The following is a 23,026-nucleotide window of genomic DNA, read 5'->3' as shown; positions in this document are numbered from 1 at the left end:
ACATTTAAAGGCTTTGAATTTTTAAGTTTTTTTGAAGTTGAAATGAAAGTTTCTATTTCATAGTCTGTCATTTCCTGTAAGCAACCAGTGTTGTTCCTATTTTCTCCTTATTTGCACTTTCTATAGAGCAGCGTTGTCTTCTTCATACTCCTGATACATTTGACTGATGAAGCAACAACCAATGAAGTAAAAAGTTGTTTTTTGAAACAGCAAATTTTATTTTAAGACAACCAATCATCATATAGTTGATTTCATGCTGACCTTTGAATGAATGTATGAATGCGTAGATGTATGCATGGCTCACAAGCTTCTCTTCAGGTAAAATCATTTTTATTTTTTGACTCCATGCTCAGCAATGTAGGTGTTTTTTTTGTTGTTGTTTTTTCCAGTTTTCATTGGAGGTTAGGAAAAACTTTGATGATTATTGTGGAAAAACTGACATTCTTGTTGTGGAGAAGCAGCAGCAAAGAGGATGCACAGCGTTTCCATGACGCTCAGGTTTCCACATTTCAACCAGAAAAAACAAAGAACACATGTATAGGTCTGATCTTGAGCTTCAAATGTTGCATAATGATCTGTTAGCAAAACTGAAACCATATTCTAAAGAAAGTGTTGAGCCAAACTTAATATCTGAAGTGTTTCATCTGTAATTAAAGATGTTTCATTATCTCCAGATAACAATTTTCACAATATTATCAGTACTTGAGACTGAATGATGCAAACAGAAAGCAGTTATATAGGTTTTGTATTTTCAGTTGTCATAAAATTACATTTTTAAATGCATCAAATGAACATATTTCATGTTTTTCAATTGATGCAGTTTTAAAATGTTGCCTCCTTTTGATCAGCAGGAACCAAAAATGAAAACTAATTTAAGATAATATTTCATAGTTGTTTGTTTTTTAACATATATTATCCATTTTTTGCATTAAATGAATGCTGATAAATCTGATAACATGATGCCATGACACCTTCATATTGTTGTTCATATCTAATCAAGAGAAAATGTGTTGCTTGGCTTTTTAAACATCAGATTATTTTCATATTATTTGTATTTGTGCTTGTTGCTCTCCTGATAAAGATCTTAAGCTTTGACCTACAATCGTTCAGATATGCTCCATGCAAAGCAGGTCAGAACTTCCTCTTCCTCCAGCACAAAATTACCAACTTCTCATTTTTAATCTCACATTTTATTGCCAATAGTTGTTTACTTCATATATATTCCTGCAAAACTGCGTTTCTATGTTTACTCAATGGAACTCATTTCACTCTATGTAAGATAAAGCAAACAGTTCACATATGAAACACAGATACTCCAGAAAATTAAAGGCAGTTCAAGGTAGCAGCGCGACTCAGGAAGCAGGTTGTTTTGTCAACAGGAAAACCACCAGACATAGTTCCTAAAAGACAACAGTGAACATTGCCTTTTCTCTTTAAAAAGCTCTTTCGACACGTCTGTTAAGATAAGAGACGTTGCTGCTATACCCTTCAGGGTGTGGGTGGCACAAATCGGGAGATAAATAAGGTTAATGTGCAGAGAAGCCCTTCTAGCTCTGGCTCCTCTCATAAAAACATTGTTTTCATCGGTTTCCGTCCTCAGTGCCAGCCGCTCTCTGGCGAACAGCATCTCAGAGGCACACAAGTGGAACAGCCTTGTTTTATCTGCTACGACTCCCTGGACAGCAGCGTGTCCTTGTAGAGAAATGGTTTTGTAGATCTGTCATTTGAGAGGAACAAGGATTTCACAGACGGCACAGAATGATCCGAGAGTTTCATTTTTATTGTGCAGGATACCAGGAGGGCTGTTTAAAAGCAAGAAACATCCTCTCATGCAAGCTTTTTACAGTATAAAAACACACAGACACAATATAAAAGTCATCAAGTGTACAAAAAATATTTTTCAGGGATTCCAGAAATCAATTCTTAAAACTTTAATCCCTTCTATACACACAAATATACACCCACAAACTCACGGCTAAGCAAAACAAAATGTTACCCTGTCCTATAAACCTGTTAAACATTTTCTTCTTCAGATGATTTCCGCTTGGCACCAGCTGTACGCATTTCACCCCAGTTTAAAAATAACACTAGCAGTGGGTTAACACAGTCAGATGTGGGCAAAGTGAAGCACTAACATGTCAGCGTTGCAACGACTGACGTTTCAAATCTTTTGTTCAAAGTATTTAACAGTTTTGGCTTATCAGACCTCATTGCACACATAAAAAGTAGGATTGAACCTTTACCCTGATGGACATGAACACAGTGAAATCCAGAGGAAGAGTCTCAACTCCTGGAAGATTTTGGTTTGTTTGTTTTGGTGGTATCTGTGAGGCTACATTCAAGAAAAACGAAATATTTTTCTCCATAATTATACACAGAGACAACAATTAAACCTTCCTCGAAAAAATGAAATCTATTTTTAATTATACACGAATGTTTAAGGCTATGATGCAGTTGTAAAAGTACAGGACAGAAGGAAAGTATTCAGAGAAACAGGCGGTACGTGTCTGAGGTAGCACAAAGGAAGAAAGAAATGCAGAGGAGAAATCATACAAAAAGAAATGTAATGCCACGTTTTGGAGATATTTGGTCTCATCGCACCTAAAACCTCTTTCACAAAACAGTTCAATCATAAAGCAACAAGTATCTCCTGCAAACTGCCATCAAGAAGTTTCTACTCACTGGGGAATGGATGTTGGGACCAACTGGTGCCTCTGATGCACATCAGTGCCTCTCCATTGGAAATTCAATAGAGAATAATAAGACCAGTGTTTGTCTTAGCTCATTGGTCACCAATGAGTTCTGCCCTGAACGACCCGCACCAGACTCATCTGCCCACCAGTGGCTCCAACACGCCCCCAGTCTGAATTAAGTGCTCGGTCTGGTTGTTTTATGTTAAATCTTGTGTTCATCTGGTGGCACAGACAAGCTCTACATCAAACCCTCAGGCCACAAAGCCAATAAACCTCACACAAGTCGACTGTTGAGGTATCGTCGCTGCATTGATTGGTGGTTCTGTTAGCAAATACAAACTGAGTCTGTCTGTAAAATAAGACTATTGCTACATAACGCTGTAGAGCCCTAACCCTTTGGTACGTCGAGTATTTCTGCTGTGTTTGGCGTCTCTGAGGCACAAAACGGCACAATGACTTTCTGCCGCCTTTACCACGTTGGAGCCACAAGTCCACTGAACTGTTTGATGAAAGAGCTGATGGCTGCATCCTGTTAATCTTTACCTTTACCTCGCTTGGCGACTCAGTTTGACTGGCACCCCTCTTACCTTACACACAAACCCAGCCAGAAGATGTCGCAGTCTTTGCTTTAAGTATTTTGTAAAAGAGGCCATCAATGCCAGCTAAAAGTCCTGCTGAGTCCTGGTTTGGAAGCTGAGAAGCATAACATTGTGGGTTGACTTTAACCCTTCTTGCTGCTTTGGTCCTTTCAGAAATCAGATAGATGGCCAGAAGTCCTGCTTTAAGAGTTTTGACAGGAGCTTCAGAGTCTGTTGGTTTGATTCCTGTATGAACATGAACTCTACAATGACAGGTGATTTTATGAAACTGCTTATCTGACAGTTTCTAATGACCAGCAAAAGAAAACTGCTGCATTCACAATAAGAGGTTTGACAGTAGAAAGTTCACATGACAGAGAACAGAGATCAGGCGATGCATTTGAACTCTGGGGATTTGAGCTCACAAGAACTTGCTGCTTAAATGATTTCCTCTAAAAGCTGAGTAGATCACTCTCTGCCTGCTCGGAGCAAGACTCCCACTCTCAACACAGGGTTAACGAAAGACACGGCAGAGCCAGGTCTGTAAGCTGTTGTCAGAGTTTGGCCTGAAGATCAGATGCAACCCGTTGGCCTGCAGATGTTGTTGCAGGTGGAAATGGTATGTGGGTCAGAAACGCAGCGCTCCTCCCTCCTGCAGTCCAGACAACGAACAGATGACAAATCCAGACAGGAACAATAAGTGTTTATGCAGTTACTGTGAGAGAGCTCATGAGGATAGTATGGGTATTAAAATGAAGGGAAGAACAGAAGAGCTGCAGGAATCTTTCCAGGTCAACAGTTTAGGTGAAGAACGGGCTTTAAATCTGCACCAGGTCCGGAGTCTCAGGGATGACGTCTGGAAAGGAAAACAAGTGAAAATCAGTGAGGACAGAGAAATCAGCGGCATCCACAAAAAAAACAATCACTTCGAGACTTTCTGCTGACAGATGAGAAATGACATATGAAGGCGTCTGCAGATTCAGCACTGCACTTCCTCCACAAATATGACAAAACTCTCTAAAAGGCGAATGACAACATTTGTGTTTTTCACGTTTTTTTTCATCACATTGATTCAAACGTGGGCAGACAGACTGGTAAAATTCACAGAATGACTGGTGTTTTGCTGGAAACTGTAAAAAAAAAAAGCAGAACCAAGAGTCGAACCCAGAGTTGCAACATTGAGATAACAGGGAAGTTCATGTTAAACTCCGCAAAGCTGAAACTAAGGACTAAAATGATGAAGACGAAAGCTGAAGTTTCTTCACAGAAACCTCTGAGAAACAAAACATCTGGAAAAATATGTCAGCGGAAATCCTCCATGATTCAGAATACTTCATTTTTCAAGTTATTAAACATATTTGAACCTTTCCTGTTGCAGTAAAAACCAAAATAACCTACAAGCTTTCATGTAGTTGAGGATCTGCATAAGCAAACTGAATTTACTCAGCTCTACCTCACACCGCTCACTCATTACAACATCCAAACGAGAAGCTGTGGGATGCGCAGATCAAACGAGTCTAATCCAGAATGGATCCCAACTTTCTATGACTTTGATGATCTGCTGCTAGCATCTCTGCACCAGAAACCACAGAACAGTAGTTATTTGTCATTTTAAAAAGAAGCATTGATATTAAATCAGTTAAAACAATGCAGAGCCTGTTTGTTTTGGCAGCCGTTAAGAGCGACCTGCAGGGTCACAGACCTCTACACTGGCTGGCATTCTTTTTGAATAATCCACCTGGGAATGCCAGGAATGTCTGCCCAGGTGCCCGTAGATTTAAAAAACACCGCGTTGGCGTACCTGAGGTCTGATGTTCTGTGTTCGGTCAGGGAAAAGCAACAGAAGAGGATGTTGGGCTGACTTGTGATGGGAAGCAGCTCTACTAGTGGTGGATTAACAGGCAAGTTAAACCTGTCGGCTTTATCGGCATCTGCCAGGATGTTTAAAGTGTGAACATGCATTTTTTTTGCAAGACAGGATATTTCAGCTGATATGGATGGAGTCATAGTTGTACTGGATTGCATCAGACTCTAGATTTTGAAATTTAAACTTTCTGAGTCATTACCTTGTGCAATACCTTCACACGATGCTGCAAGCACCGATGTTAATAGCTTGAGGAAGAGGTGAATCTGAAAGCCATTACACGCACAAATTAGTTCCTAACTGCATAGTGCAGAACAAAATGTTGGTTTTTAAAACATTAACTAAACGATACTGTTCTTTTATTTAGTTTTCCAGTCATTTATGACAGTGAGAACTGAACTGATGGAGCCTGATTGGATCTGTGGTTCTCATGTCGCCTTTCATTGTTTTGACAAATCAAAGTCTCTTAGCTTTACTGGAGACTGATCTTGACAACCTGTGCTGCTGTGTTCCTGTTTACCGTTTTCCAAAGAGAAGAGAAGAGAAGAGAAGAGAAGAGAAGAGAAGAGAAGAGAAGAGAAGAGAAGAGAAGAGAAGAGAAGAGAAGAGAAGAGAAGAGAAAGCCTACGAGCATGAGTCGCAATCATTTCTGCTCCAATCGCTGCTGCTGTCGTATCTGCATAAGACTAGAGCAGGACTGACTCCGACACTGCCTTTGGCCTTTTCACTTTGGCCAGATTTTTGGCCAAAGTGAAAAATCTGAAGGTCCAACAGAAAGACGAGAACCAGCAGAACTCTGCAGTTCAGTGGGAAGACTGAAAATACTAAGTTTGTCCTTTTCAAAAGAGAATTTAGCCTAAATGAATTTGTAATCATTAAATCAATCTTTTGTCGTTTTTCTTTTTTTTTCAATAAAACGCAGCAATAAAAAGCAACCTTTAAGTCAAATACTTAAAGGTTGCTTTAGAGCTGAAGGTAAAACTGTGTCAGGTCTGGAAGATGAGCTGAAAGATGAGATTAAATCCTCGGGGCAGTCTGCTGGTTAACTCTGGTTAACTCTGAAAGTCTTTTATGACTCAGCCAGAGTTCTTGACCTAGAAAACCGAGAATTTAAATCAACCCGAAACCGGATCTACGCTTCACATTGCAAGCTTGAACTTTTCTGCAGGAAACTTAAAGACTGTCAAAGAGTGCTGCTCCATTTTTCTCCTGTTAAAACTCTTTTACTATATTTATTAAGGATTAATGAGCAAAAATTGACAAAATACCTGCAATAAGAAGAACAATAATTTTAAAATAATTGTGTTTTGTAATGTAAATAAAATGAGATCCATACATATACATATATCCTGTACACACCTGAAAAACAAAAAGTCTGTTTGGGAGGATTTATGCATGAATGTACAAACCCTAAACTAAAACCGTTCTGAAGCTCCTATTGATCCACTTCAGTCTTGTTCAGTTCACACCTGGCTCCAGTCACAAATGAACCTGTTTAACCTGAAATACGGTTCAGCAGGAGTTTCCTCTTTTCATCATTTAGGTATTTAAAAGCTCGTTTTTCATTCAGTTTCCAAATTATTTACTTTCCAAAAGTATCAGTCAGGAGAAGGGCACAAGATATCCACTGCATTATAGAACTAAAGGTTTGTTTCACATGAATCAGGGTCAGGGAGGCTGCCCACACGCTGAGAGCCTGTAACACTCCCACATGTCGGACGAAGGAGGGTCAAAGAATCTCTAAAAATCTTGTTTTGTGGTCGGATTAACTGAAGCTGGACGGTTGGGCCACAAATTTCCTCACAATCTAGTAGATTTGGAAAACTTTAGCTGGACAAAGTGGGTAAACATCACCAAGGCAAGACGTGTGATGCTGATGTACTTCCACCAAAGAAGACTGGATGCAGAATCAACAAATGCTTCAACAAATTATTACTCCAAAAGTCTCTTACATTTTCTTTTATCTCCAAACGAACTCGGTTTTTCTTTTCAACTGCAGTCACAATATGAAGGCACACATTCCTTCTGTTCCTACCTTCGGATGGGAAGAAGACGTCGCCATGTGCGGGAGGAGAGAAGGGCGTTCCCGGGTCCGACAGTAAGTGGCGACTGGTCTCAGAGGGCTGCCGGGTCAGGATCTGAGAAACAGTCCGGGTCTTTATCTGCGGGGATCCGCCCAGAAACACTGGATTCTCGTGGCCCTGAGCTTCACTACAAACACACAAGAAGGAGAAGTTTGTAAGAAACCACAGCGTGACTCTCAGCTCTGTGTCAAAACTCATCTGTTGCTCTGGACAGAAGCCTAATATTTGTCAGGACATGAAGAAACAACAATCCACACACGCTCCATAAATGTAATTTCTGTAAAGACGTCATTATTCTGGTCACTCGGTTAAAATGATAAGTTCTGCAACACGTGTTGTCATGACAACACTGCCTTTTATAATCCTACCACTGTTATGCGAGACTCCAAATTATTCCCTCTCTTGTTCCCCCTTCTCATCCATGTTGCTCCTCCATGGACCCAAACATTGTATTTCAGATTATTTTCCATTGTACTCAAGTATTTTTAATCGATGTAGCAGATACGTTATTTTAGAATTACTCAAATATAACTTAAGCTTTAATTTAGTCATGCATTTCCTCCTAAAGAATTTATATTAACCCTCATTTCCTTTGATTGTTGTTCTGATTACTGTTTGACTCTTAGATACAGAACCAAAATAACCCTTAATACAGCTGATATTTACTGGAGTCACGTCACCGTATTTCCTTGTGGTAAACGATGATTAATCAAAGAAAAACACCTCATTGGTAGTTAAAGTACAAAAATGAACTCTCTGTACGAAACCCCAAAAGACTGGCCGCAAAAACCACAAAGGAATGAAACGGCGAGCGCCGTTCTGAGATCAGCTGGCTGTGGGAAAACGTACCTGTCCATCCGCACCAGCTCCTGTCCACCTGGGAGAGAGGAAACAGGAAATGAGCCTCTGTGGCTGAATGTGCTTCCCACTACAGTTAATCCACCACAGCCACAGGAAACGTGTCACACCGACACTCTGTGAAACCCGGCATTAAAACATATACACGTATCGAGTTTCTGTTCTGCTGTGAATATTTGCTGACCAACTTACAGAAGTCTTATGCTTTGAGGTTTTTGGCACAGTTAAATGTTAAAAATCTGATTTTTTTAACTTTATTAGGTGGAAGAGAAGCAATCCAAACCAGCCTGACCCAATGTGGAAGTACAACTCCATTGTGTCTGATTCAAACTTTTCCTCCACAGGGATGGAGAAGACATTCCCAGAAGCTTCATGGTAAAGAATACTTTTTCACATTGGTGCAGGCAGGTTCGAAAATGTTTTTCCTTAATAATAAATAATATTTCCCTGAAAACAAGGGTGCCAGAAAGTAAGAAAGCAAATCATATTTCACCGCAGTGCAGTGCAGTACGTACGTCTGTTTGACCGTGAATTCTCTCGCTGTTTGTAGACCAGGACCAGAATAAGAGGCAGCGACAGCAGAGCCAGAATGCAAGCAGCTAAGGCTAAAGCCACGGGCACCGAGGCTGCTGACGGAAAAGAAAGAATTTCAAAATAGAAAAACGTTCCAGTCACATTCTGCTTTTAAAGGCCTGAGTTGGTTTCATACCTGGCGGAGGTGCGGGATCCCAGAACGTGCAGTTGGTCACCCCATCTCTCTCTAAAAACATAAAATAGTCACAGGAATGAGGACTTGGGCCAATTTTATTTACTATACATCAAACAGTTCATTAGACTATAAGCAGATAAAAAGTCTGGATGATATAAAACTTGTAAGACCCTCAGTAATTTTAAATTGTGTGTCCAGCCTGTTTGCTCTGCTTACTTGGTGTAACTTGAAGGACGATGTGGCTGTGGCTCTCGACTGACTGATGGCCGTGATCGATCTTACCGCCCAGGGCTAGGCAGCAGTAGCGGCCCTGGTCGGCGTGGGTCACATTCCTGAGAATCACCCACATGTTTTCATTCGAATGGCCCACCTCCACGCCCAGTTGCGAGGCTTGGCCTTTGCGGGTGACATGGCGTGGGGTTCCCCCAGGTTTACAGTGCAGGTCGGTGTGGGGCGTGAAGAGCCAGCGCTCAGCAACGTGCTGATCAGGATGTAAGTTGGCATTTTTCTGGTTGCACACCAGCTTGGCAGTCACCCCCTCTGGGCAGGAGTAGAACCGGTGGGCAGCAGACACGGTCAGTGAGGAGCTGGAGTGGGTTGGTGCCACTTTAGCTAGAGAGAGAGAAAACAAAAACAGATGAGTCTAATTATACTTCCTGGTAAAAATAAAGGTTAAATTGAACACAAAGAAAGATGAATTTATTTCAAAACTGGAGAGTTGTCACTGTTGCTTTGGTCCAATATGAGTATAATGGACTCTGCTTGCTTTGTGTGGGCTATTCTGGCTGTTCTGCTCTCCCCCAACAACCAGTCTCAGTTAACTGACCATCTTAACTCAGATATGAATGTTTACAGCACAGCTGTCTGCACTGTGTCTCTGTTTAGGGGAAAACTGAGACACACAGAACAGAAATTCTGTCAGTGTATTTTATTAAGATTATTGCGCTGGGTACCAGAAATGCTCAAAGTAGGGGATAGTTGTAATGTCTAAGAAAACTAAAACATTGTTTTTACAGCTCAAAGTTTCTCTCTGGGTGTTCCTCTATGCAGCTTTAAACATTGTGAGACACGAGAAAAACACGTAAAGCTCAGTCAGATTGGATGCAGAGCTCCAAACAAACCAGTTCCATACAAACCAGCTCCAAACAAACCAGCTCCATACAAACCAGTTTCATACAAACCAGCTCCATACAAACCAGTTCCATACAAGCCAGTTCCATACAAACCAGTTCCATACAAAAGCAGTTCCATACAAACCAGTTCCATACAAACCAGCTCCAAACAAACCAGCTCCATACAAACCAGTTCCATACAAAAGCAGCTCCATACAAACCAGCTCCATACAAACCAGTTCCATACAAACCAGTTCCATACAAAAGCAGCTCCATACAAACCAGTTCCATACAAACCAGTTTCATACAAACCAGTTCCATACAAACCAGTTCCATACAAACCAGCTCCATACAAACCAGTTCCATACAAACCAGCTCCATACAAACCAGTTCCATACAAAAGCAGCTCCATACAAACCAGTTCCATACAAACCAGTTCCAAACAAACCAGCTCCAAACAAACCAGCTCCATACAAACCAGTTTCATACAAACCAGCTCCAAACAAACCAGCTCCATACAAACCAGCTCCATACAAACCAGTTCCATACAAACCAGCTCCAAACAAACCAGCTCCATACAAACCAGTTTCATACAAACCAGCTCCAAACAAACCAGCTCCATACAAACCAGCTCCATACAAACCAGTTCCATACAAACCAGTTCCATACAAACCAGTTCCATACAAACCAGTTCCATACAAACCAGTTCCATACAAGCTAGCTCCATACAAACCAGTTCCATACAAACCAGCTCCATACAAACCAGCTCCATACAAACCAGCCTCCCTGTCGGTGCTGAAAAACATCTTGTTTCACCAACATAATGAGTTCAGTTTTTGCTGAGTTTGCATGTAATCTCACCTGACCAAAGTATTTCCATATGTTTATCACTTATACGGCTTGTTGCAAACTACAAACAACTATGAAGTACGTTTTGGTCTGTCTCTAAAAATCCTACTAGTATTCATCGATGGTAGCATTTTTAGCATGAACGAATGTGAAAAAGAAAGAAGGTGTTTGTGTGCAGTGGAAGGCAAAAGAAACCCGAGAGGAAGGGAAAAACTCCCCAATATTTATAGATTAAAGATGACGAAGAATAACCCTGCAGCACTGCAGGAAAAACAAAAAGTTACATTTTGTTCAGGGTATTTTAGGTCTGCAAGAACTAGATTTTCCAGAATAAATATTTAGGGAATTTATATTAGGAAGTTGCACAGAACCAAATAAAAATCTTCAGAATTAAAACTCCCAAAGTAATTCTGGAAAGCAAAGCTCAGAGTTTCTGTCCTGGGAGCATTTTGCTACATTACCACCAGACTTCTGCTGTTATTGGTGGGATGTTTTTTGCTGGTTTATTGCCAGTTGAACAGGATAAAATCTTTCAGTGGAAAAAAGGTTTAAGATAATCATCAGGAGTCTGAGAAACTTTAGCTCACAAAACTGAAAGAGCCAGGAAGAGCATCCAAATACACCTCAGCAGGTACGACTGTAACAAGATCTTATGCCATAATGTATTTAAATATCAGAGAAATGTGAAAGCACTTTCAAAATGTTGAGAAAAAGGAATCCAAACCATTTTGGCTGCATGTAAGAAACTAAATGACCCATGAACCCAAAAGAGTCTGTGAACTTTGGACCCCATCTACATGTTTCTCATCATTCAACACAATATTTTTCCAGAAATCTCCGTTATGATTCAACGTGTTTTTGGCAAACATGAACTGGGCCAGACTGACTCATAGCTGTATCCTCCCATCAGTTCTTGACTTTCTTTTAGGAGAAACATTCCTTGCTGTTTGAGAATATTAGGCCAATTTTGTTGTTGAACAGATTCCACTTCAGTGGTTTCTTGACTCTGCAGTTTCAGCTCTTGCCAGGCTTGTGTGTTGCTGGTAAAATCGCATCACAATCCCTTCATGATTTAATAATTACAAACTAAATGTTCCACTTTAGGTTAAATTATCATTTAAAAATCAAATTAGCTTTTAGATTATCTTTGTCTTGTGACAAAATGTGTTGATCTGAAATAATTAGGTATGACCAAAACCAAAAGCATGAAATATGTAAGAGGAAAGAAGCCTTTTCACATCATGGATGCAAAAACAATCTTCATTTGAAAAAAGAAAGGAAGTAGTTTTTGAATAATCCTCTTAGCTAACAAAACATCGTCTAGCTAGCCAGCAAGCTAGCTTTGAAGAAGCCTCAACCACATTTCATCATATGTTCTGCAGCATTTTGGTTCTCTGTAGGAAACTGATCGAAAGTTGTAGACAAAATACAAGAGCTGTCACATTTTGTAACATAAACAGCATTCACTGACCAATCATCCAACCAAACAGCAGTGGCAGCAAAACGGGAGAATTTATTTTTGAGTTATTAGAGTTACTGTGCCATCACTTACTGAAAACTGTTGGAATATTAAATAATTGAACAAGTTAAATAATGTTTTCATAGCTTGTAATATAGATACTGCTAAATATCTGGGTTTGTTTTGAAACAGGACTAAACATGTTTAATTATCTCAACTGTCTGGATTTGACAGATCAGGTTCAGCTAAAAAAGAACAAAGTAAAAATCTATTCATTTAGTGAATCACATCTTTATTTAGTAGATGAGATTCATGCCTGATACCACAACATGCCACAGACATAACTCCACAAACAAACCTCTGCAGCAACCAGTAATCTTATCGTGCTGCCAAAACTGATGGGTTAAAAACAACCCAATCTGTAACCCAGCGCTGGGTCAAATATGGACCGACCCAACGCTGGGTAATGACAACTAACCAAATTTAAATTGACCCAAAATTGGGTTGAAGCTCATAATTCAACATAAGGGTTTTTATACCACTATATCTGGGTAAGTATTTATTAAATCCTGTTTATTAAAAACAATCTGAATATACCCAACCCCTGACCCAGCAGAATTATTCAAGCTGCAGAGTAAATTTCTGACCCAACTCTTGAGTTATGCTTTTTGACCCAATGTTTGATCAAACCAACCTAAAACCCAGCAGCTTCTGCCCAGCAAATGGGTTATGAAAATAACCCAGCATTTTTTACTGTGTGCATTTCATGACCAGATTCTGCTGCTTTTGCGTTTTTTCCTGCCGTCGGGTCAGCACGGTTTGTTTTCTTCATTTCGTGGCTCCAAGCCGCAGTTAGAAACGGTGCAGCGTCTGCTGACTAAAACAAACACTGAGCTGCTCTGGAGCCAAAGTTACATATATAAATATAGAGTGTGATACCAATGAAAATGATGTGTAGCTCTAATAAACAAGTTGGGTTGTTGTGGTGTTGTGATGCAATAGCAGTTTATCTGCACATATTTGTATTTTCAAACATCAGGAAGTGCATGACAGCTGTGAGCCCTTCTTACATCAGGAAGTGCATGACGGCTGTGAGCCCTTCTTACATAGTGTACCTGTCTCACTCATGAGTTCTGTTTTTAACCACATCCTGTTTTAACTTCTTTATACTTGTGTGTTTTTCATAAACATTACTTAATTTTGCTGAAACAAAATAATCGTCTGACCGAAGCTGCAGTCTGACATGTAACCACTCTTCAACGTCTCGGTGGAATAAATGACTCCAGCAGAACCAATGTAAAAAACCAGCAGAGCAAACCTGCCTGTGTCTGCAGCAGACTGGAGTCGGTGCAGCATTTAAAATTGCTATGTGCTGCAAGAGAACAGGAAGAGTATGTGGAAGTGTGTACGAGCCAACTACAAGAAAGTGAGGGGGCGAGCAGCATCAATAGAGAAGCATGAGGAGTAGTAACAGTTTAAGTCACAAGTTACAGTAAGTGTATTTGCAGAACATGTAAATGTGGAGGGAGGAGAGCGGCCGGTGGCGAGTTTAGGAGTGGACTTCCTTCCTGAGTTTCTTAGACTCGTGAAAACGTCCCTCTGTCTCCTCACAGCTAAAATCTGAATTTTTACAGTCTTACCTGCGCCGTCCACTATAAATGATCTCACCCCACCAAAGACTTTTCAAAACTTTCACACATAAAAATCTAAAAAGTGTGGCATGCACATGCATTCTTCCACATTTTTAATTTTTACAAGATACGTCAAGCTGAGTAAGACTGGATGAAGAGCATACATCTTCAAGTCTTTAAACATATTTTCAATTGGACTTAGGTCTGAACTTTGACTGGACCACTCTAACACACAAGTTGCCTTTCATTGTACCTCTGCTAGAATCAGCTGACAGCTCCAGTCAGAAGACTTTTACAGACAGGTTTTCTTCCAGGGTCGTCCCGTTTCACTCTATCACTTCCCTCCAACTCTGACCAGATTCTCTATCCATCACAAAGTAAAGCATCCCCACAGAATGCTGCTGCCTCCACCATGCTTCAATGAGACCTGAACACATTCTTCCACATTTTAGCTATCCCCAACGTGGCTCCTTTCAAACTTTAAACAGGATTTCTTATGGCTTTCTTCTCACCACTTTTACATAAAATCTGCATCAGGTCCACAGATTCTCCTTCCTGATGTTTGTTCTCCAATATCCTCCAACAAACAAAGCTGGACTTACTATGGGACTTCTGAAGACAACTGGATGAACTTATTACTCAGAGGCATCAGATGAAAGGAGAGGTGTAAATTATTGATTTCAATTTGTAGAAAATGTTTAGATTTGTGCACCATTTTGTCTTAATCACATAAAATCCCCCCAAAAATCCACTGATGTTTGTTGTTAGAAGCTAAAGAATTTCAAGAGTCCAAACATGTGCCGAGTATATTCAAACTAAAACTCAGTTGTGGGTTTTGTTTTTGGTGAGCCTGCTCAAGTCTGTGGCCCGGGTGTCAGATTTGCAACTCTTTTAAATGAGCAGAACACAAGTTACCAGTGTGTGGCCTGAGAGGTGGACCAAAGCTGGAGCATCTCTAAACGGCCGTCCAGTTGTTTTACAGCTCATGCATAGCTAACACAGACAGAGCAACCTGCAGGTCCATAAACACGTCAGACTCACCACTGCTGCTCGCATTATAACAAAGAACCACTGTCGGCTGTAGCTGTCAGGATGAAATCTCTTCTGAAACATCCAACTTCTCCAAGATCTCTGCCTCCAGCTCGCATATCCAACAAGGCTAATTCATGGCCTATTGTTAACCCGAAAACAAGTTTTAGTGCCCAGAGGGGTTGGACATGCTTACAGTTGTGGTGATGAACAATTTCATGAGATTTTATGCTTTCTGGAAGAATCCTTGCTGTTACAGGTGTTGTGTCTATTCCTGAAGGCACGGATGAGGCTTCCAGTCTCAGAGGTGTGGGTCGTGTCCGTTAGCAGGACTGTCAGAGAGAAGAGGTCTCCAAAAAGAGCAGCAAACAGAACAGCAAGAGTCGTCAGAATGAAAACGATCGTCCTCAGAGAGGAACCTGTTACTGGTTGTTTGAAGGGTCGGATGTCTGCTACTCATCTTTATCTGAAACTGTCCTCATATATTTATAGATAAAAGCCAATTAGCAACAAAGTCAACAGGTAGTGTGTGAGAAAGAGGCGCACATTGATTCAGGTGAACCTTGGCTCATGTCCAGCTGCTTGTTTGTTGATTTTGATTGGCTGTTTAGATGCAATGATGCATTCAATGATAAGAATGAAGCTTTGCATTTTGTTATATATTTTTCTTTCATTTACACAAGTTGCTCAAACACATGTAGGAGCCTGGTCCCGACTGGTCCCGACTGGTCCCGACTGGTCCCGACTGGCCCTGACTGGTCCCGACTGGCCCCACTGGTTCCTTGGAGTCCCTGCAGAGCTGACTTATCAAAATGTCCTTTAATATGTGCATTTTTTGTGTTTACTGATTGAAAGTAAAGAAAAACGTACTTGTTAGTTAGAATGATGCTTCTTTTACTGTATATTTAAAGTGTGTCCAAAATCTGCTTACGTGGGACGTATTGCAACATGTCTGAAAGTTTTCTCGGAAAAACAGCTGTTTCAGCAACTTCCTGGGATTTAACTAGACTTTGGTCATGAACTCGGTGTGTTTAAGTTTCAGAGAATTCACACATGCACCAAGCAAGGAAAGCATTCTGGGGTTTGGGCTGAAATCAGGAAGCACAGCAGCTTGTTTTTGATCAAATGCCAAACGCAGTTTAAAACGTTTCGTTAACAATCAACTGGAAAGGAAGTACGGTAGCTTAATACGCTGCAACCTTTGCTCTTTGATTATCCGTGAATGTGTGTATACACGTCGAGTGTGCATCCTGTGTGTGCCACGCAGTATTTTCCTCTCAGGCAGCTGAGTTCTACAATCGCTATTGTGTGCAAGGAGAAGCAATAGGAAGAGCGTGGAGGGTGATTAAGGTGAAACTGGTATCCTCTGGCTGTTCCTGTCTGCTCTGAGGGACAATGGGGCGTCTCTTCTGTCTCACACCCACCCCGCCTTCCTCACAAACCCGACTGCCTTTTCTCGCCTGATTTACATAAGGATTGAGTTTCTGGTTGAAATGGGTTCAGATTAGAGGGTCACAGGTTCACACAGATTGTGTTTCAAAGATATCACTCCAACAAGACGGGGCTTTTGTGTGGAGGTGTTTGGAGGGAGGCTGTGAAGATGCCAACTGAGTGTAGTTTACCCGTACCAACCTGAACGTATCAACACGCAGCAAGCTAATTGATATCTGCAGGAGGAATGTTTCTGACAGATTTGTTGTTTATCTCTCTCATATCTAGGTTTCTGCTCCTGTGATCCCCGGGGGGCCGCAGGAACAGACCCTCTTTGTTTGGTTGACACCTGTTGCCACTAACAGCTTTCTCTCTCTCAAAGTTGAAGAGTTTGATATCTGACTCATCTAAGGAGTTCATCTCTCCATAAATGTTCCAAATTACTCCAACACAACCATATTGCATTAATTCCCAGATCTTTTCCATCATAGGATGTTGGAAAAACCAGGAGTGTCGGCTCTGTGAACAAAGAGCAGAAGGAGTTCTGGTAGAAACTTCTGGTGTGACAGTAAAATCAGCAACAGGAAGTGTTTGAATCTTAGTCACAGCAGGAAGTGGTTAACTGTCAGCAGGTCATCGTGTTCAGAAAAAGAAGTAACCTAAAGTTACTTATTTTCCATCTTCAGTAAAGCAATCTGAAAACCAGGACACATTAGGTGATTTTTTGGTGCTTTCCCTCAAGTCATGCATTAGACTCGTGTCTATTTATGGTTCAGTATTTGCAGATTCACCTGTTTATAGATTTTTCCTTTTAATATAGCTCCAAATTATTTTGGGGAAATGTACGTATTTGCAGATTTTGTCTAAAATATTAAAAAAAGGAAGCTGAAATACGTCGGCTGGCGTCTCTAAAGCGGCCAATCCAAAACCACCGGTCACTTCCCGTGGAGTTGTTCCACTCGTACAAACAAAACAAACTGCTGTGAGTGAAAAGATGTCCAGTCCCGCAAAATATGGATAATCATGAAACTGCAGAAATGCAACCAATCAGCTGGCTTTATTCTGACGAGTAATAACACCTCAGTAACTAAAATCAGCAGCTTTTAAAGGTGATGGTCTACATTGAAAAATTAAATCTGCACTAACATTACTAGTGATGTTTTTTATTGTTTGTTTATTCTATGTATCAAAACAACAAAGATATGAATCTGTGGTTTTCTGCTTGCTAAAAACATGTTGTTGTCTCTCCTGCCACACAGTCAGTGACAATTAATGGATTTTATCAGGAGGAATTATTAATTAAATTTAAATGCAATACAGAATAACCACACCCTAATTGGAATTTATATAGATTAAATTATATATTATAAACTGGATCTGTACAGCGACTTGTAATGACATTTATTGTGAACTGATGGTAAATAAACTGTATTAAAATTAATTGAAATTAAATGTTAACGACGCTACAGCTGTATTAATTGTTGCGTTTTATGATTTAGAGGAAGTAGGAATAGCAGTTGTTTTTCTAAAAACTAAAGAAATTAAATCATGTTTTTGTGTATCTTTGGTTATCACTATGAAATCTCACCAAGGATCACCAAAGATAGTCTTTTTTTCATGTTGTTCTTGAACAGTCAAGGCTCTAGCGACGTGGTTAATGCCGTGACCCTGGGCTGCTGAGAAAAATCACCCACATGGGGGACAAAGTGTTCCCAGCAGCGTGGAGGTCACTGCTGGTAACGTCTAGACATAAATCGCTGCATGCTAAACGTGACAAATATACAGACCTTTAAAGATGATCGCAGCAGAAAAACTCCCAAAACAATAGAAGTGCCCCCGCCTCCACTCTCCTGTTATTACTAATGCGGCACATGCAGGATATGCCCACACAACTGTTGCACAATCATTCATCAGCTTCCTCCCTCCCTCAGCAGGCACGTTATCGTCAATGAGATTGATTACGGAAACCTGCTCCCTAATAAAGATGCACTCATTTAGCTCAGAATCGATGTGAGCACAACAGGACAGGAAAGCAAAGCGATAAAGAACCTTAGAGTGGTTTCATAAGATATGGAGGGCTGAAAGTGTCACTGTGGACTAAACTAAAAATAAATAGATGTTATGAGTAATTTATGAAAGCATCATGTCTTAATAATTTAACATTTACAACTAATTATTTACAAAATAAGAGTCTCAGAAACTGGGAGGAAACACAATTTACAAAATCTTTCCCTCAATATATTTGTCAGAATTAAAATTTAGTTGAAAATAATTACATTTTAACCTCTTACTATTATACATTGTTCAGGTTGTAGTCAATTATTTTATACAACCTGTGAGGAAGAGAAGTTTGATCATTTTTAAAGGACCAAAATTAAAAAATTATCAAAATAATCACTAATATTACTTCTGATTGGTTAACCTGCACAGTAAGTCTCCTTCAGACTAATTATCTTAACCAGAACATTAGTGATCCAAAGGATTAAAATATTTATATTTTCCTGCTTTTTATTGATAAAATCTTATAAATTCCAATTACTATTAATAGACTACTTAAATTAATTATTTACACACTTCAGTTACCATGTAATAATTTACTCTATTTACTTCTCACATTGTGGCCCTTTTGGACCTCCGTACATTGTATGTTCTTCATCGACTCCTTTTTTTCTCCGCTATTGTCCGCAACAAGAAGCTAAATGCTTATCTGGGAGGAAAAGAGCCTGTGATTGCAGCTGGCTTTCACTCAGGTCTTGCAGAGTGGAAATCCATTACTGGCAGAGGCACGACGACTGTTTTCATCACAGCCTCAAAATGAAGGAAACTCCCCAACAATGAGGAGATCACAGAAACGGGGTGAGGGCATTTCCAATCGGTCTTGTTATGTCTTAATGGAGCCTCTCAGTCGCTTTTCAGAAAAAGAGAAAAAAACTGCAAAGGCATTTTGCAGGTTTAAACCTGAACTGGGAGACTGACTGCCAGTTTTAGACAAATTACCCTGGATGTACCATGTCCCAGTCGTTTCTATAATTGTTGAAAATCTAAATTTTGAGGCTACATTTGGGATATCACCTCTACCTGACTGAACTCCCAAGGTTAAAGAGGAGAGATATGGGAGAGAATGGATTTATGAGGATGTAGACAAAATGGGCTAATGTTTTGGAGACCTTACAATATAAAATACTTTTAAAGAGGCACATTAAAAGTTACTAATATTTTGGTACCAGGGGTTTAAGGTGCAACTCACCAGATGGGATGATGCGCAATATTTGACCAAAATGAGATTTAATATTTTATTTCCTGGCAAACTAAGAACTCCCATTTATACTTTTCACAAGCAGAGAAACTTTGTTTGAAAGAAATAAATCAGATCTAATCTTCTAATGCCACAAATGTAATGTTTCATGACTCAAAACAATATTTTAAACAATATCTGCAGGATTCTCCAGTTAAGGTTTGAATCAAATTCCAACTTTCCTCTTGAGCACCAATCATTGGATAATCTCTGTGGTCACAAATCCTTAAGTTTAACGCTGCTAAGATGTAGAAGTATCTAAAGTTTTTTAGCAGTTTGCCAACCTATTGAGAAGTCTATTAGCCAACTTTGTCAACACAACTGGGTGAGTCAGAAACTACTTCCTTTCTTATGTCAAAATAAATACTTTTATGAGAAACTGTTGGTTTCCACAAGGTCAGGAGATTTTTATTTTTCACAAAAACAAAAAAAAGTAGGACAGAACTTGTGAGAAATCTGAACACGACCCGCCTACTCCAACATGCGTCACACTTCCAATGTCTGAGAAAATTACCAACAGTCCTACTTTCTGGAGCTTCAGACATGGATTCAGCAATTACCAAGATCCATAGTGACACCAAGCCATCTGTTTGTTATTCATTTATTTGATTAGAACACTGCGTATTAGTTAATATTGGCACAATTCATTAGCACAGTATCTAAATTTTATCCTTTATCCTAAGACAAATAAGCAGGAACAACAAACAGGTAGGAGCTGTCCTGGTGACGGATTCCCTCATGGTGGATGGTCGATGAAACCATTTCACGGTTGGGAGAGTTGGGTGTGAAATAACCAAACGGTGACAAAGGGGCAACGTGATGAGCACCTGAAAACTGGTCCAAACAGAAGCTAAATATAATCAGTTTCTGTTTAGCTCTTATTTGGGTCGTAAACTGGCAGTAAGAAAATAAATAAATAGAAAATGAGCAGCAGGTCTAGAATGTATGTAAATTCTACCTTTCAAACATTAACAAGGAACCGCTCTGCAGCCTGCACACAACATCATTTAACCCAGGAGTCGGGAAAAACGGGCAGCGTGATAAATGGAAATATGGTTTTAAAAAAGGTAATTCAATTTTTTTTAAAAAGCACTTTAATTATTATTTCTATTAAAAAATAAACTAGCACACACTGGCAGAGGGAAAGTGTTTGTTTACAGGAATGAAATGACATTTAAAGGGACTAAATTATTGTTAAAGATGAGTCGGTCAACATCACCCATTCACCTCTGAACCCTAAATGTGTCCCAGTGTGTGAGCTTAGCAACTCTTTGGTACTTTTAGATAATTTTATCCATGTTTAAGGTGTTTTAAGGAACCCTCTCCTTTGAGTTTGCATATCTAAATAGACTTATCCGTGGAGCGATAAGAGGCAGCAGCTGCTCCTCTCTCCTCTCCTCCAGCACAAGGCCAAACATGCAGAAAACCGCTGCTCGTTAAGGGCCAGCGTGCCGCAATGCCTTTCTCCTTTCCCTTTATTTCTAGACATGTAGATATAAAAAGACAGAAAAGAAAAGAAACAAATGTCGCCCCAAAGTGCTGCATGTGTTTCGGCTGGTTCCCCACAGGGAGGGGCATTTAAAGCCGCCAGATGTTCCGTCTCAAAACAACAGCAGCAACCCGAGAAATGTGGAAAATGTTTTCACCTCGGAGTTTTTTACATAAGCACTCCAGCATAAACTGTGATGCTGCGCAGCTGTTTGTGGAAAAAAAAGCTTCAGAGGAGAGGAGGTGGTTAAACTGCTGGAGCTGTCACAGCATTATAACTCCATCTGGGTAGAGTTACTGCTAAACACATTAAAACTTCTGTTAAGTTTCTACAATCAAATAATGAAAAAAGTCATAAATCCTCACAGCTTAAAAGTGACAACAAGTCCTCACACCCGCGGGGTGTTTAGAAAGTATTAAGTTTCAGATGTCAGTGGGATTTACGCGCTTACCTTCAGCAGCAGCAAACAGAAAACAGACCCAGAACATGGACTTTGTCCTCCAGACGGATGTCCGTCGCCTCTCCATGGCCGGCAGGACTTTAAAAACAAAACGAAGCAGAAGTGCAGAATGTGCTCAGCTGTTGGACCTCTGTACTCTCCGTCGGTTCAGTCGTAGTAAAATGAAACGTCGAGCAGACAGCGGTACGAGGAGTGGTTAAGCCACGCCCCTTCTCTGCCATAAGCTCCGCCCCCTGAGGTTCAGGCCAGCACAACACCGAGAAAAAAATAAAGATGAAACATCTACATATGCTAAATATACTTTAAAAATAATCTAAAATGATTAAAGATTCATACCTTATTCAACCTTAGCACTTTAACCTCAAGATTCAATGTATGTTGGTAAATAAATTATCTCCAACTGTTCAGTCCCCTTTACTCTGTTACCCATAAGAATAATAATTTATATGTTTGTTTTGTCATATAAAGAACAAAAGAATATTCAATTCAATCACCACCTAGAAGCTGAAATGTTTAAGTTTCATCTTTAAGAATGAAATCAACAGATGAAGTCAGAACTGTAAACACAGAGGGTCCTAAAAGTCCAACATGGCCGCCTCGCATAGTAAACAAAACAAAACAAAAAACTATTCTTCCAATGTTTTCTTTCTCTTCAAACCTTTCACATACTTTTTTAATGAATAAGATGCTATGATGTATTTTGTTTACAAAATACTAATAAATTATTATTATGAATGCTGTAGGCAATAACACTCTTGATTTCACATTTCAGCGTTTAACTACTTCTGCATACTTGGCTCTATTTTAAGCATTCAACCTTTACCATAAAAAAGAAAAAAACAAAAGTCAATGCGTTTCAACAAGTCATCCTTTGAGTTGTTATCTTGGTACCCAAAGTAATCGCTTCACTTTTATTACTTTAATATTTACCCTGAATGCCAATAAAAGCAGCTCAGTTACCACCAGGGGAACATCTGTCATTGTGTAGAAAATATGATTAGCATAAAACATTTCCGCATGCAGTTGTTTGAACAAGCTTTGAAAAAATAAAATGCTCCTTTTTCAAAGTCTGCTTGGTATTGAGAACGTTTTTTTGATCTGGTCAGATAATCTAGTAACTATCAGAGGTAAACCGCTCCTGAAAATGATCCACCAAATAAATGAGAATGGAGCTTAATACTCTAAATCAGTTTGACCCTGTCCACTTCTAAAAATGAAGACACATGATGACCAATACCCGAGTGGCCTTCTGCTGCTTGTATTATTTATATCGAGGTCAGTTAACCTGTTTCTTTTTTCTTTTTTTGCTTATATTAAATTGTGATTAGTTTATAGTAACTGGAATGCTATGAAATGACACATGGCAGACAAAACAACCACAATTTCAAAACTATGGATTGCCAAACGGTGAAACGCGCTGCAGCGGCCATCTTATGATTGAAAAATAAAATCTTCCCTTATCTTTAGCCTTCAGGCACCTAAGTT

The 23,026-nt window shown here is 39.8% G+C and overlaps 2 protein-coding genes across 5 annotated transcripts in view; one reads left to right on the top strand and one right to left on the bottom strand.

Annotated features, from left to right (window-relative positions):
- The window catches only part of cdh23 (cadherin-related 23), a 195,295-nt gene that overhangs the window by 149,461 nt on the left and 22,808 nt on the right, over positions 1 to 23,026 (top strand). The window lies entirely within an intron of this gene.
- On the bottom strand, positions 1,760 to 21,709 carry vsir (V-set immunoregulatory receptor). 2 transcript variants are annotated; one of them, XM_008430093.3, is made up of 7 exons: positions 21,533 to 21,709; positions 9,003 to 9,398; positions 8,787 to 8,837; positions 8,593 to 8,706; positions 8,069 to 8,096; positions 7,171 to 7,346; positions 1,760 to 4,127 (listed from the first exon to the last, which is right to left on the bottom strand). In XM_008430093.3, exons 1-7 carry the CDS (start codon positions 21,606 to 21,608, stop codon positions 4,090 to 4,092), a joined length of 879 nt encoding a protein of 292 aa, XP_008428315.2. In that variant the 5' UTR covers positions 21,609 to 21,709; the 3' UTR covers positions 1,760 to 4,089. The 2 variants fall into 2 exon arrangements, with proteins under 2 accessions (XP_008428315.2, XP_017164538.2); XM_017309049.2 differs by having other exon boundaries at positions 8,593 to 8,703.

This window comes from Poecilia reticulata, chromosome 15 (genome assembly GCF_904066995.2).
Source record: "Poecilia reticulata chromosome 15, P_reticulata-male-v2, whole genome shotgun sequence".
NCBI lineage: Eukaryota > Metazoa > Chordata > Actinopteri > Cyprinodontiformes > Poeciliidae > Poecilia > Poecilia reticulata.
Note: the sequence above shows the minus strand (reverse complement) of the source record. Positions and strands in the feature narration are given on the sequence as shown.

Excerpts from the sequence above, each read along its gene's own strand:
- vsir (XM_008430093.3), bottom strand. The coding sequence starts at position 21,608 with ATGGAGAGGCGACGGACATCCGTCTGGAGGACAAAGTCCATGTTCTGG. Across the intron at positions 9,399-21,532 it reads TCTGTTTGCTGCTGCTGAAG|CTAAAGTGGCACCAACCCAC; the intron begins GTAAGCGCGTAA and ends CTCTCTCTCTAG. Across the intron at positions 8,097-8,592 it reads GAATTCACGGTCAAACAGAC|GTGGACAGGAGCTGGTGCGG; the intron begins GTACGTACTGCA and ends CCTCTCTCCCAG.